A 13,773-nucleotide genomic window follows, 5' to 3' on the forward strand; every position below is an offset into this window, starting at 1 on the left:
CCTGGGTGGGGCACCAAGACAGCATCTACCACATCCAGGAAAGACAGCTAGGGTGGATTTGCAAGATCTGCCATTGTCCTGGAGAGTGAAATCAATGATTAAGCAACAGCTTGCCATCCTGGAAAAAGGGCTGGACCTAGAAGTCAACATCATTTGAAATATGGTAGGGCTCAGGGACAACCTCTGAGGTCTCTGGCCAAGACCACCTCACATAATTTGCAGGATCCAGAGCAAAATGAAAATGCTTGTTTTTAAAAAAACAAATTTCAAGAGGGCAATAGCAGAACATTAAAGCAAGTGTGGACTCCTTACCCAAGGCCATGTGTGACTGGCTGTGCCTGGCAGCTGGGACTTGAGTGATTTGAGACAAAAAAAACTGCAACCTGGGTGTCAGGCACAGCCACGTGTTGAAGTCCGAGGAGGGCATGTGACCCAGGCCTGGATGCCATGGAGATCAGAATCCGGGTGAGTGGGCTTGGAAGGAATGTGGGAATGTGGGTGGTTCTCTTTCCCAATGCCTCTGGGATCTACCCTACCCATCTGGTCAACCAAGTCACTGAAAATAGCTTGAGAGAGTTTGTGTGTGTAAAATGCATAAAGGCTGAAATAGGAGAGAGCTACAAAGCGCTGGAGGGCAGGAGTCAGAGAAGCCCATTCTTGCCGGAGAGAAGGCTGTAAGAGTCTTGGCTGGTAAGTATGAACTGTGAAGGGGACCAGGGCGATATGCAAGGCAAACTGCCGCCGAAGGACCTGGAACGCCAGGGTTCTCAAGTTTGCTGACGGGGTGGGGACAGTAGGCACCACCACACTTGGGGGCCCAGCAGCGACAAACCTCGGATTGCAAAGGTCGTATCGTCACTAAGAGCCGACAGGACGGAGACCTGAAGGGTTTGCGACCAATCGGGCCTCTGACATCTCCGAGCTCTGACAGAGGGGGCGTGGTCTCTAGTGGGCGTGTCCTTCCCTAGGGTCCGCACGTGCGGCCGCCCTCCGCCCCGCCCGCGCAGGAGCCGCACTAGCCCCGCCTCCTGCTGGGCCGCTTTGGAGGGGGGGTTACGGCTCGGTGCGCAGGTGCGGAGGACCGCTTCCGGGGGCGGGCAGCGGAAGTGAGGGCAGTGGAGGCCGGGCGGCCGGCCGTAGTAGGAGGGGCTGTGAGGTGAGGGAGTCCGGGAGCCGGAGTCTTAGGTGAGAGACCAGGTCCGAGTGCCGCCCGGGAGGAGGGAACGCGGCCTAGTGCGGGCGCCGTGCGGGCTTCGCAGCTACTGTTCCCGCGGGAGCCGGTACTGTCGCCTCATTTGGCAAGGGGGGAAACTGAGTCCCCAGGGGGTAACTGCTCGTCCGCGTCACCAGCTTCGGGGGGCGAGCTACACCGGAGGCTTCTCGTTTCGACCGCGGTCCTTGCGGGCCGGGCCGCCGCTGCCTCCTCGCTCCTTCTGGGCCTGGCCCCTGCCTATGGGTCCAGGACCGCCAGGCCGGCCGCGAGAACTTGGCCGACCTTGGCCCCGTCGGGTCGGGCTGTTGCGGGGGAGGGGAGGCGTGGCCGGGCAAGGTCCCCCAGCGGCCCCCGGCGCAGCTGTCCGCTCAGCAAAGTTCCGCTAAGCGCCGCGGTCCCCGGGGGCGCCCGGGACCCAGGAGTGATGAGACCGGGCCCTGCCCTGCCCGGCTCCCGCGGGAGACCGTGTGTAAACACGACAGCGGCCTGGAGAGGGGCTGTCGGGGCGCAGAGGCGGTAAGAACCCACCCGCCTTGCCAGTGGACGGGGGCAAGATTCCTGTAGCCGGTGACACGGTGAAGGTGGTGGGGAGGGTGTGAAGGCTTAGTCGGTGCTCTCGTTCATTCATTTCTTAATCGGACAAATGTTTACGTGTGTGCTGTGGCTGGGCAGGCCCTGTGCTGTGCCTAAGGACGTCCCTGCCCGTGGGACAAGTGGCACATTACAGTTAATTACGGAGGAAACACAAGGTGCTGGGGGGTGAACAGTAAAGCGGAAGTGATGCTGGGGCTGGGCTCGGAAGAATCATGAAGAATGAGCTTTGGGAAGGGAATAGGGTGGACAAAGCCTCAGCGGTGGTGTCAGGGGCTGAAAGGAGGCCAGGGTGGCTGGAGGGCGAGCACAAGGCGGGGGGTGTGGCGGGGAGGTGTGCCGGGGCCAGATTGTAGGCCTTGGAGGCTGTGGTGAGTTTGGTCTACTGAGGTTGGGAGGGCCTCCAGGAATCTAAATCTGTAGGGATTTTAAGTAAAGGAACAATATGACTAGCAATGTGTTCCAGAAACATCTCTGGCTGTTGTGTGAGACTTAGTCCCAAATGAGTCATTGGAGGTTAAGTTCGGAGAGGAACAGGAAAGCATGCCGTGCGGCACTGTCAGGCATGATGTTCCGCACAGCCGGGCACACAGTGGGACTTTGACAAAAGGCTTGAACTGCGCCTGGAAGTTGAGCCCATGCAGGGGCAGCAGGGTTGGGACCAGACTTGAGGTGCTTTCTACTGGCAGAGTGACCTTAGGCAAGTTCCTTCGTTGCGGAAAGTGGAGGTTTCCTCCCCTTAGGATCGCTCCCTGTCGCCCATAATTAAAGAGTGTTTCGAAGACTTGGGGGTTTTCACCGGCAGGGCCCTCATTCAGCCTCACAGTGTGAAGAGAAGGCAGGTCTCTCTGGCTTCCTTTCCCCATATGAATGATAATTCCTTCCTTCCAGCTTTCTCCATAAAGTGAGTGATAACGCCTCTTTCGGGGTGAAAGAGAGACTCGATGAGGGAGGTTTCCAGAAAGAGCTGCGCTGGTAGTCCAGTCCATCCCGTTCAGAGCCTTCTCCTGGCCCCCCAGTTACTTCTCACCTGGGCGTTCCAGCCCTCATGACTTGACCCCCGTTAATCTTTACCCCTGATCATACTGTGCTCCTCTCAGATATCTCACCTTCCTGTCCTGGACCTGTGCTACTGTTGCTGTTTTTCTTACCTTCCTTCCCCCTCCAAGCTCACCATGGGACCTTGAGGTCAGGACTAAATTCACCTGGCCATCTGCCTCGTGTGCCTTTCTCACACAGTGATTGATATTCAGCCGTGGCTAGAATTATGTATTCAGGTGCTGTCTCTTTTCTAGGTTGTGAGTTCCTTGAGAGAGTGGCTGTCCTACTCCTCCATAGCCCCTACAGTGTCCAACAAGGTGGCCATTGTTAGTGTTTGATGAACAAGGGAATGAGAGCTCATTGAATGAGAGCATCTGCTCACCACACAAGGGCAGCTGTGAAGAATCCAGGCAGGAGTGACCCTACCCATCTGTCACATTTTAACAGTTCATTAAAGCCCTTTAAAATTCCCTAGTTCACTGATGGATCCTTAAAGTAACCTAGAGTGGCACCTCTTCTTGTCCTCTTTTTACAGGTGGAGAAACCAACATTTGGAAAGGTTAAGACATTCAAAAGGTTAAATGACTTGCCTATGACTGCAAAGCTGTAGATGGCTGAGCCAGGATAAAGAATTTGGCTCTTTTCCTTGTAGCCTAGTAGACTGATTGGCTAGAGCAGTGGTCGGCAAACTACGGCTCGCAAGCCACATGCGGCTCTTTGGCCCCTTGAGCGTGGCTCTTCCACAAAATGCCACGGCCTGGGCAAGTCTATTTTGAAGAAGTGGCATTAGAAGAAGTTTAAGTTTAAAAAATTTGGCTCTCTGAGGAAATTTCAATCGTTGTACTGTTGATATTTGGCTCTGTTGACTAATGAGTTTGCCGACCACTGGGCTAGAGCATGCTGTTCATTCTGTTGTCTATTTTACCTCTCTCCCTGCACGGGCCCCACAGTGCTAGGTGGGTGACACATGCTGGGCTTTTGCATCTCATCTTCAACAAGGAGTGTGGGACTTGGGTGGTTACTACAGTGTGCATTTCCCAGGAGCTTTTTAACTACCATAGGGTTCTATTGCATCTTGACAAGTTTTGCCTCAGGAAACCAAGGGCCCAGGAGGGCTTCCAGGGTTGTCCAAGCTCAGGCGACAAGTCTGAAACAGAACCTTTAAGGGTCTGGATTTGGAAGAGCCATTAGTGGGTGAAGGCAGTCTCTTGAGCTGGTTTTCTCCCCTGTGAAATGTAAGAGAAACCTTGGTGTTAGTCATTGCTCTGCAGGTTTTGTGGGGCTTATGTGGTGGCCATCAAGTCCCCACTGAGGGTTGTTTCACAGGAAGAGAACTCTGGTGTTATGTAAGATGGCCTGATATGAAGGAATCACGCCGCCCCAAGCTGCCTTGTCCTTCAAGTGCAGGAGCCGGCTGAGATGTCAGGAATGGAAGCCAATGCGGTAAGGGGCATTCCCGGGGCTGTGGTGTGGTGGGGAAGGCGGAGCACAGGGCCTATTGTGAAGTGGAGACTCCCCAGGTGATTCCTTTCCCCTGGAAGCCTGGAACTGGAAGGAGGCCACCCTCCCACCCGCTCCCCCAGGCAGAACCAACTATGACCTGGGGGCAGTTAAAGGGTCCATGTATTTCTTCTGCCTTTCTGTACAGAGGGAAAGGAGGGAAGCCTGGATGATTCCTACACCCAGCTAATTCCTCAGGCCTTTACTGGACCCTCCCAACATGGACTGTGCCTTGGTAGCAGCAGGTATCCCTTAGGTGGCTTGCCAAGGTGAAGGCTAACAACTGGGAAAACTGCCCTCACTTATAGTTGAGACTTGACTTCTGCCCACAGGTTGCCCTCTCCCTGGGATTGAAGAATCCAGGCTCCCTGGTAAAGGGGAGTGGGGGAGAGGACGGGGACAATGCTTGAACTCATCTCTGAGGTTGTGACTGTCCCTCTCTGCTCTAGACCATCCCAATCTGGCAAAATAAACCGCATGGGGCTGCTCGCAGTGTAGTGAGAAGAATTGGGACCAATCTGCCCTTGAAGCCATGTCCCCGGGCGTCCTTTGAGGTGAGTGCACTGGAAGGGCCAGGAGACTAGAGGTTTGGAGAGTATGAAAGGATGGTGCTGTTCTGTGCCCCAGTCTTCTGGGGTTTTTTTGTGTGTGTTTTTTTTGTGTCTGTTTGTTTTTCATTTTGTAAATGCTTACTCATGGATCCTGGTCATTGTGCCTTCCTGATTGCACACAAACCTTTGACCACAACAGTCAGGTTCCCAATTTGCTCATAAATTCATAATCTTATATGTTTGATCCCTCTGCTAAGTGGCTCAGATTTCATCAGACTCTAGCAGTCGTTTCTCAGAACGGGCCAAAGGCCCTGGCTGAACCACATCACCACACTAGCCAGGTCTGTGCTCTGAGGTGTTTGCCTACAACTCTGGCAGATCTCCACGTGGGACACTGAGTACTGTGCTGTGACTCTGCGTTGAACTCTGCTTTTCTTTACTAGCCCTCAGACTTGGCCACTTAGCCATCTATTTCTAGTTTCACTGAGGCCCAGCCTCCTCTTTCTGGGCAAATCTGGCCTCTCCTTTACTGGCTACTTCAGTCTTACCTCTGGGTCTATGGGGCCTTTAGCACCCACTCTGCAGTAGAGATTCTTGCCTGGCCAATGTTGAGACCCCCTTCTGCAATGGAAAACCAAGTAGTGTTTATTAGTCCCAGCTGCCTTCCTCTAAGAACTAATGGTTAAGCACCAGCTTCAGGCTACTTAAGGTGTGTGTATCTGGGGAGCTGGGACACAAAATAACTTCAACTTTCTGCCTACACAGAAGAGGCAGAAATATATGCCTGAAAAGACATGGGCCCAGTGGTTACAGAAATGAAGATGAATTTGTATATTAGATGTTGACCTGTGAAGTCTGTGTAGGAGCTGGATCTGGAGTCAGAAGTAGTGTCAGGGTTGGTATTAGAGTCAGGAATGGGGTTAGGAGTGTGTGTGTTACGGGATGGAGGGGGACCATCCCATGACCCAGATTATCCAGAATTGCCTAAAGGGCACGAGCGGGATGTGGCCCTAACTGCCTCAAGTATCAGAAGCAAGGGAAGCACAGCTCGGGAGTATGGGGGACTTGGTGGATGCTCAGACACTTGGTTATAATCTCTCCAGTCCTTTGGCCAAATGCTGCCAGGCAGAGCTAATCAAGGGCACAGGTTCCCACAAGGTAGGGGGAGTATGTGTAAATAGTACAACCATACCTAAGAGGTATTTTCAGGTTTGCTTCCAGATTACCACAATAAAGCAAGTTGTAATTTTTTACTCATGGTCTTGCCCTCAGTTGTAAAAATGAAGTATCTGTGAGGCTCAATAAAGCAAGGTGTGCTTGTATCAGTAATACCAGCTAACATTTACTAAACACATACTGTATGCTAAGGCATTGTGCTGACTACTTTATCTATGTTCTCATTTAATTGCCAGTAGTAGAGCGCTGCTCTAATCAAAGAAAGCTTCCCTAAATGGCCCACCTTAGCAGCAGCTCCTGGGACAGTGGAAGATCACTTCACTCCTGAGACCCAGGCTCCCTATCTAAAAGTGAGGGCCATCAATTCCTGATCCACCCACCAAACAACTGGTAGCAGGAACAGCTGAATTTAATTCCTGTATAGGTGGCTTTTTGAGAAATTATCCCTGAATTTCTGTTGTAAATTACTCTAAAATATTATTTAAGGAAATATTTTTTAAATTTACCCACATAAAAACATTAAGTTATGGGAAATAAAGAGAAAAGAGCCCAGATGGGGTGGCTCAGTTGGTTGGGGTATCAACTAGTATACCAAAAAGATTGCAGGTTCAATACCATGTTGGGAAGCAACAGATCAATCTCTCTCTCTTTCAAATCAATAAACATATCCTAGGGTGAGGATTAAGAAGAAAAAGGAGAAAGGAAAATATATTACCTATAATAACATAATCATGACAGTAACTATTGTTTTGGTATAGTTCTTTTTCTGTGTTTTTTGTATTCACATTCAACATGATTGAATACTCCTAATTTTTTTCATTTACTTTTAACAGTGTCACTCAGACTCTGTCCCCTGGTTGTTGTTCATTTGGGTTGAGGGGTTATTTTAAGGAATCCTACCATATTCCTTTTATATAATTGTGTCTTTTTATTCAAGTCTGAATGTTCAAATTACCAAGTTGGCTTAAAACAATGTTGCGCCCTAGCCTGTTTGGCTCAGTGGATAGAGTGTCGGCCTGTGGACTCAAGGGTCCCAGGTTCCATTCCGGTCAAGGGCACATGCCCGGGTTGTGGGCTTGGTCCCCAGCAGGGGGCGTGCAGGAGGCAGCCGATCAATGATTCCCTCTCATCATTGATGTTGCTATTTCTCTCTTCCTCTCCCTTCCTCTCTAAAATCAATAAAAATATATATTAAAAATCTTAAAATTAAATAAAACAATGTTGCTATAACAGTGAAAATCCCAATTAGCTACAAAGGTGTGATCAAGAGCTAGCCAGAGGAAGCTTCCTGTTGATGTAACAGATTATTGATATCCTTGCACCTGTATTCTCACAGCCAGAGGGCAAGACACTGGTAGACAATAGCCATTTCTGTTAAAAGGTAACCGCCCTCTTCCACTAACGACCCCCTTTTCTGTAAAAGACAAGATTATAAACATTTAGGCTGTGGGCTGTGTTATAACTGCAAAAGTGAGTAGTTGTAACTTAAAAGCCATCACAGACATAATCAGTGAGCCCTGACTGGTGTGCTCAGTTGGTTGAGTGTCATTCCAAGCACCAAGAGGTCACTGGTTGGATCCCAGGTCAGGGCACATGCCCAGGTTGTAGGCTTAATTCCCAGAAGGAAGCATGCAGGAGGCAGCCAATCAATGTTTCTCTCTCTCCCTTCCTCTCTAAAATAAAAAACATATTCTTAAACACACACACACAGAAATTGGTGAAACTTGTTTTTCAAATAAAACTTTATTAAAACAGAGCCCATCCCTCCTCTAGGCCACCTGTTTTGCTTGGATACAACAGCCTCATAACTGGTCTGTTCACCCTCCCATCTGTGTTCCAGACAGCAGCAGAGTAATCTTTCAAAGCCTAAAATCGGATCCTTACTTAAAACTTCCAGTGGCTTATTATTGACCTTAGAATCAAAGCTCCTAATTTGCTGTCCAACCTCTTACAACCTCCTCACCCCCATCCTGTTTTAGCCATGCAAAACTATTTGTAATCCCACAAACTTTTGCTTCTGGCCGCTTATTCAAGCTGTTTCTAACCTGGAACCCTCCTCTCCATCCTCTGAAAGAGAAAACAGTAGGCTTGGATGGGGTCCAAGAAGCCTTTCTGACACCCCAGTACTGAATTAGGTGCCCTCCTATGTATTTTGCCTAGATTGTCTCATCATGATGTTTGTTGGTGAATTTTGCGTCCCTATAGACCCTGCCCAATGTCTCTGATCTGTGTCTGAGAGATGTGCCCCCAGTCCCTACTTTGGCTGACATCGCCTGGATTGCTGCAGATGAAGAGGAGACATACGCCCGGGTCAGGTAGCCGAGGCAATGGCCATACTGCTGGGGAATGGGGAGCTTCTGCCCAGGTGAGGCAGGCAGCAGGGGGAGGGCTTGTGAGAGGCTGAGGGCAATAGGAATGAGATCTCTGGGTTCAGAATGGAAGCAGAACCTGGCTGTTAATCTTGTAGGGGTGGGTGAAGGAATTTTAGAAGGGTCGAGTGGCCAGCTGACTCTGATATACCGGTCTTTCCCTGGTCCAGGAGTGATACACGCCCCCTGAGGCACACTTGGAAGCCCAGCCCTCTGATTGTCATGCAGCGCAATGCCTCAGTGCCCAACCTGCGTGGGTCCGAGGAGAGGCTCCTGGCCTTGAAGAAGCCAGCCCTGCCAGCCCTGAGCCGCACCACAGAGCTGCAGGATGAGCTGAGCCACCTGCGCAGCCAGATTGCTAAGATAGTGGCAGCTGATACAGGTAGGAGACTCTGAGTCAGGGCCAGAATATAGCAGGCTGCTCCTTTCCCCCTGGCTTTTGGACAGGATAGTGGTAAAGAAAATGATGGTCCCTGGTTCAGGGGACTTGGACCTAGGACTTGGGTTGCTCTGAGGCCTGGCTAGTCTTTGTCAGTTATTTTGAGCTTGACTAGTTTGCTCAGGAACAAGATCTTCACTTAGCCTGTGACCAAGCAGGTTCTCTCCCTTGGCCACAAAACCAACACCCTCTGCCAAGTGTCTCTAAGATCATGTCTTCCATGAGCCCTCAGTAGCTTTCCTTTTCCATATAAGCAATAAGCATCCCCTTTGAGCACCTGTCTTCTCTTCCCTGTCTACCAGAGACCACCTCTCCATCCTTCCACTTTTCTGTCTGCAGCTAAGGCAGAACAATAGAAAAGGATGGGAGTCTGCCTTTGCTAGTGGCATGAAATACCAGTAAGTGTCTCTCCCAAGCAGCTCAGGGTTTATTTATCCCCATATTCCTTTTTTTTCCTCCTAGTTGAGATCAGTCAGTTCCTAAAGCTTACCAAGTGGTAGAACATGAAAATTAGTGTTCTTTTTGAAATCCTTTTTTTTTATAGAGGAATTGCATTTACTGGCAGCAAAGAGACAAGCTAAAGTAGTTTATGAAAAACTATAGTGTTTATGAAAAACTATAGTGTTTCTTAAAAATAGAGGAAATTCGTTAAAACTTGGGAAACTAGGAGGATGGTCACCATTCTATTGCTACAGAATGCTTCTTCCAGCCACAGACAGCAGTTAAAGAGGGTAGTCAAAAGCACTAGCCCAGTTAGAGAAAGGAACAAATTCAGGCCTTGGTCCTGTCGTTGTTTCCGTCTAAACAGGCTGTTACTACAGAGCTCACTGCAGAATGGGAGCTTTTAGGAGCCAAGGTCTTTATGGGGTGAGGGTGGGAGGTGCTGTGCCCGCCTAGAACATGGAAGAGCCCTGCTTCTACATCTTAAAATCCTGAGAAGGAAGCTTAGTGGAGGAACCTTCCTCCAGCTTACAGAAACCACCCTGGCTCTTCTGGGATGTCATGATGTCAGCCCAGGAAATGAATGTTTGGTAGGCAGTGCTTGTGAGCAGAAGATATTACTGCTGTACTCTAGCCCCCATGTCCATCCATGCCTATTGTTTTCTCTTTCAGCTTCGGCTTCATTAACGCCAGATTTCTTATCTCCAGGAAGTTCAAATGTCTCTTCTCCCTTACCTTGTTTTGGATCCTCATTCCACTCTACAACTTCCTTTGTCATTAGTGACATCACTGAGGAGACCGAGGTAGAGGTCCCCGAGCTTCCATCAGTCCCCCTGCTTTGTTCTGCCAGCCCTGAATGTTGCAAACCGGAACACAAAGCTACCTGCAGCTCATCTGAAGAGGATGACTGTGTCTCTCTGTCCAAGGCCAGCAGCTTTGCAGATATGATGGGGATCCTGAAGGACTTTCACCGGATGAAACAGAGTCAAGATCTGTAAGTATTTGATAATTAGCTCTAGTGATCTATTTACTATTTTAGTTACCTGTGGCCAATGATCTAATAGAGGGTACTTACATAGCAAGTCCTCAGTAGTTGCCATGTGTTAACTTCATTCACAAACCTTGCCACCTGCTTGCTAATGCCTGGGGCCCCAGTTTGAGGAGTAACACTTTACATTTGTTGGGGTGATCTAACCCAACCAAATGTTAGACTAGTAGGAATTTTACAGGGTTCATCTAATCTCACTTCTGTCCCAGGGACTTGACCATTACCATACTGCTAATAAGTGTCCCCATATCCCACCCTTCAAGTTGGGTAGACATTTTTGGTGGAAGAATTTCATAAAGTTGGGAGTTTCTGCTTTGAAATAGTGGTCTGTTACGCACACTAACCCTGCAATTTCAGAGACTTGAGAACAAGGATTTTTTGAGTTCCTAAACCTGTCTGCCCATCAGAATTGCTCATACTGGAAGGAGTGACCACCTTGCAGTGTTCACTGGGGTCTGGGCACCTGCATGGGACACATCAAAGAAGCTTATTTGCAGGTTTCTGGGCTTTAAAACATTTAAGTTTGACATCCACACCTCAAAGGCCAGCGTTATTTGTTAATGTAGATTAAAAGCTCTTGTGAGAGAAGAGGGCTCTCTCCCAAGTTCCTGTTGAAGGGAAGGTTACCTTGTGCAAGGACCCCTTTTTGTGTCTGGCCATTTCTGTCTGAAAACCAGACAAGGCTGTCACTCCCTCATTGCTTCCTAGTAGTCGATCCTTTAGGGAAGTCACTTTCACCTTCCTTCTCTGGCCCTAGGTTGGTCTTGGTCATACCCACAGTTCTTTGGTCTCCTGCATTCCCAAATTCAGCTGCTGCTCTGGAGCTGCCCTGAGTCCTTTTCTTCTGGTCATTGACTCCCAAACTTTTTTACTTGCCTCTTGCCCCATATTAGATCCAAGCCCCTCTTCCCACTTGTATCCTGGGATCTTTTATCCCTTGTTAATAGGAGGAGATGGGTTAATGACAAAGAATGGGAAAGTAGCCCCACTAACAATCAATCTTGACCCTTATATCTAGCAGGACTTCATGAGGATATATGTATGTGGATATAAGTCCACTAGGATTTCAAACAACTATTTTCCAGATATCTAGAACATACTTTTATGATGTGTCAGGTAATTTGAACCTACGTCAATTTGGAGTGGGTTTTGTTCCCACAGGTCCCTTATGTGAACATTTTATTATAAATTCTAGATCTCATTTTAAAAAGCTCACTGACCCCTTGATGGGGACACAGAATAGTAGGAAACTTTCTGAACACCATTTCCCTGGAACTAATAAAGGTCAAAATGGACAAGAGATATGTCACTTCATCTGCTGATCTGGGGGAATGTTACTAAGAAAATATAGCACCAAAGGTGGGAGCAGAATCTTGGCCATCACAGCCAGTTCTAACTAGTTGATGGTCCTTTACTTTGTCCACATTTTAGAACCATCTCGGGAAATGGTAAAGCATTCTAGTTAAGAAATGAGATTTACAACCAGCTAGGCTTGCTTTTGGACTCTGGATTCACCAATGACAGACTTAGTAGTTTTGGGGAAATTGTATAACCTTTCAGTTTCCTTGTTTGTAAAAGAGGACTGTAATAGCACCTAACCTCCTAAGATTGTTGAGAATTAACACTTTTGAGGAGTAACACTTTACATTTGTTGGGATGATCTAACCCAACCAAATGTTAGACTAGTATTGAGATCGTATTCAAAGACATGGAACACTGCCCAAGACAGAGCAAGTACTCAAATTATTAAATTATTAATAATTAAGCAATTATTATGTCTCTAGGAACCGGAGTTTACTGAAGGAGGAGGACCCTGCCATCCTTATTTCTGAGGTTCTAAGAAGGAAGTTTGCTCTGAAGGAAGAAGATTTCAGTAGAAAAGGAAACTGACAGCACTCAGCTCTGCACACTCAGTCTCCTGCTCCTGGAATTCCTTCAGTAGCTGCCTTCCTCACCGCAGATGTTTCTGTCTCTGCATTAGAAGTTTTCTGCAACAGTCTTCCCAAAAGCTAGAGCTTGGACTGAAAGAAAAGAGCTGGATTATTTGTTTCCCATACTTCAAACCTTTGCAGAAGCTAAGGCCTATTGTGAGCTGACACACTTGTTACAGGTAAATGTATAGATTGGAATGTTTCGGTCTAAAGGCTGAGCTAGAAGTTTCTGGTTTTACCTTGCCCCTGTGTGAAAATAGGTCCTGAATGACTTACTTCACTGCATAAGACCCTATAACTGGTCTTACCGGACACTTTGTGCCCAGCTGTCACTTACTCTTAGCAGCTTTCTTGCAACAGAAAGAGCTATCAGTGTTTATGTACATGTTCACAGGGCAGGAAAAATCTTATGCTGCTCCATCACAAACCAACACCAATGCCCAGCAATCACCCTCTTCCCGTGTCTCACACCTAGATGTAGAGGTTGGCCCTCTGGACCAGCTGGCATTTGGGCTGCTTCTGGGAGGCCTGGGCTGTTTTTTTCTTAAATATATTTTGTAATACCATACAACCAAATCTACCCTCCAAGGCCTTGGGGCCTCATTGGTTCCACTGACTAAACTCTTGCTCTTCCGAGGACTTTAGTTCAAGCCCAATAGGAAACAAATGGGGAGGGGAAAGAGAATACCATCTTTCTTTGAGGCCCTTGACTGCTTCTTTATATTGGGCCAAGGTTTGTATCCACACCATGCATGACTCAGATGCCCTCAGGTCCCTTTCCCTGCAGTATGTATCCCGTGTGTGTTTGGGTTGAAGTACTACCTGACATTAAAGGATTTGGCAAGATACTGCATTTGCTGTGTCCATCTCTGAGTTACAATCACCTGATGTACTCAATGGGTATAGAATTCCTGTTAATTTTGTAGTATATGAACTTTCATTAACAGGCTCCTGACTTCCCCCTTTTCCTTATAAAGTCCTGCCTTTTATTTAAAAAAAAAAAAAAAAAAAGAATGTAGAGATTTTTCCCTAAGCTCTTAAAGTGGTTCCATGTTATAACTTGCAAACTTGCCCCCTAGGAGCCTCTTAGGTACCACACCTGCATCACAGAAAACTGTGACTTGATGGATAAAGTCTTGGATAGAACAAAGGTCAAATTAGACTCCTGTTCAGCTCAGACCTACTGCAGTGAAAGCATCTAATATTAAAAAGTTGCTTTTTCGCCCTAGCTGGTTTGGCTCAGTGGATAAAGCGTCAGCCTTCGGACTGAAGGGTCCCAGGTTCGATTCCGGCCAAGGGCACATGCCGAGATTTCAGGCTCAATCCCCAGGAGGGGGTGTGCAGGAGGTAGCCAATCAATGATTCTCTGTCATCATTGATGTTCCTATCTCTCTCTGAAATAAAATATTTTTTAAAAAAAGGTTGCTTTTTCAAAAATAAAACTGGTAATGTTTTAATTACCACAAGAGCCGC

The 13,773-nt window shown here is 48.0% G+C and overlaps 1 protein-coding gene across 12 annotated transcripts; it reads left to right on the forward strand.

Annotated features, from left to right (window-relative positions):
- The first annotated feature begins 1,079 nt into the window (after positions 1–1,079).
- MTFR1L (mitochondrial fission regulator 1 like) lies at positions 1,080–13,768 on the forward strand. Of its 12 annotated transcripts, none has more exons than XM_080654190.1 (8): positions 1,080–1,185; positions 4,172–4,288; positions 4,795–4,899; positions 8,278–8,387; positions 8,612–8,823; positions 9,994–10,124; positions 10,248–10,315; positions 12,154–13,148. In XM_080654190.1, exons 2-8 carry the CDS (start codon positions 4,265–4,267, stop codon positions 12,257–12,259), a joined length of 756 nt encoding a protein of 251 aa, XP_080510316.1. In that variant the 5' UTR covers positions 1,080–1,185; positions 4,172–4,264; the 3' UTR covers positions 12,260–13,148. The 12 variants fall into 12 exon arrangements, with proteins under 12 accessions (XP_080510316.1, XP_080510314.1, XP_080510324.1 ...); XM_080654191.1 differs by having other exon boundaries at positions 1,165–1,280; XM_080654188.1 differs by having other exon boundaries at positions 9,994–10,315; positions 12,154–13,768.
- Positions 13,769–13,773: the final 5 nt, after the last annotated feature.

Source organism: Plecotus auritus (genome assembly GCF_963455305.1).
Source record: "Plecotus auritus genome assembly, chromosome: 2".
Taxonomy (NCBI): domain Eukaryota; kingdom Metazoa; phylum Chordata; class Mammalia; order Chiroptera; family Vespertilionidae; genus Plecotus; species Plecotus auritus.

Coding starts and splice junctions, on each gene's coding strand:
- MTFR1L (XM_080654188.1), top strand. CDS start 4,265: ATGTCAGGAATGGAAGCCAATGCG. Junction 8,388..8,611: donor GAGACATACGCCCGGGTCAG/GTAGCCGAGGCA, acceptor TCCCTGGTCCAG/GAGTGATACACGCCCCCTGA. Junction 10,316..12,153: donor ATGAAACAGAGTCAAGATCT/GTAAGTATTTGA, acceptor TTATGTCTCTAG/GAACCGGAGTTTACTGAAGG.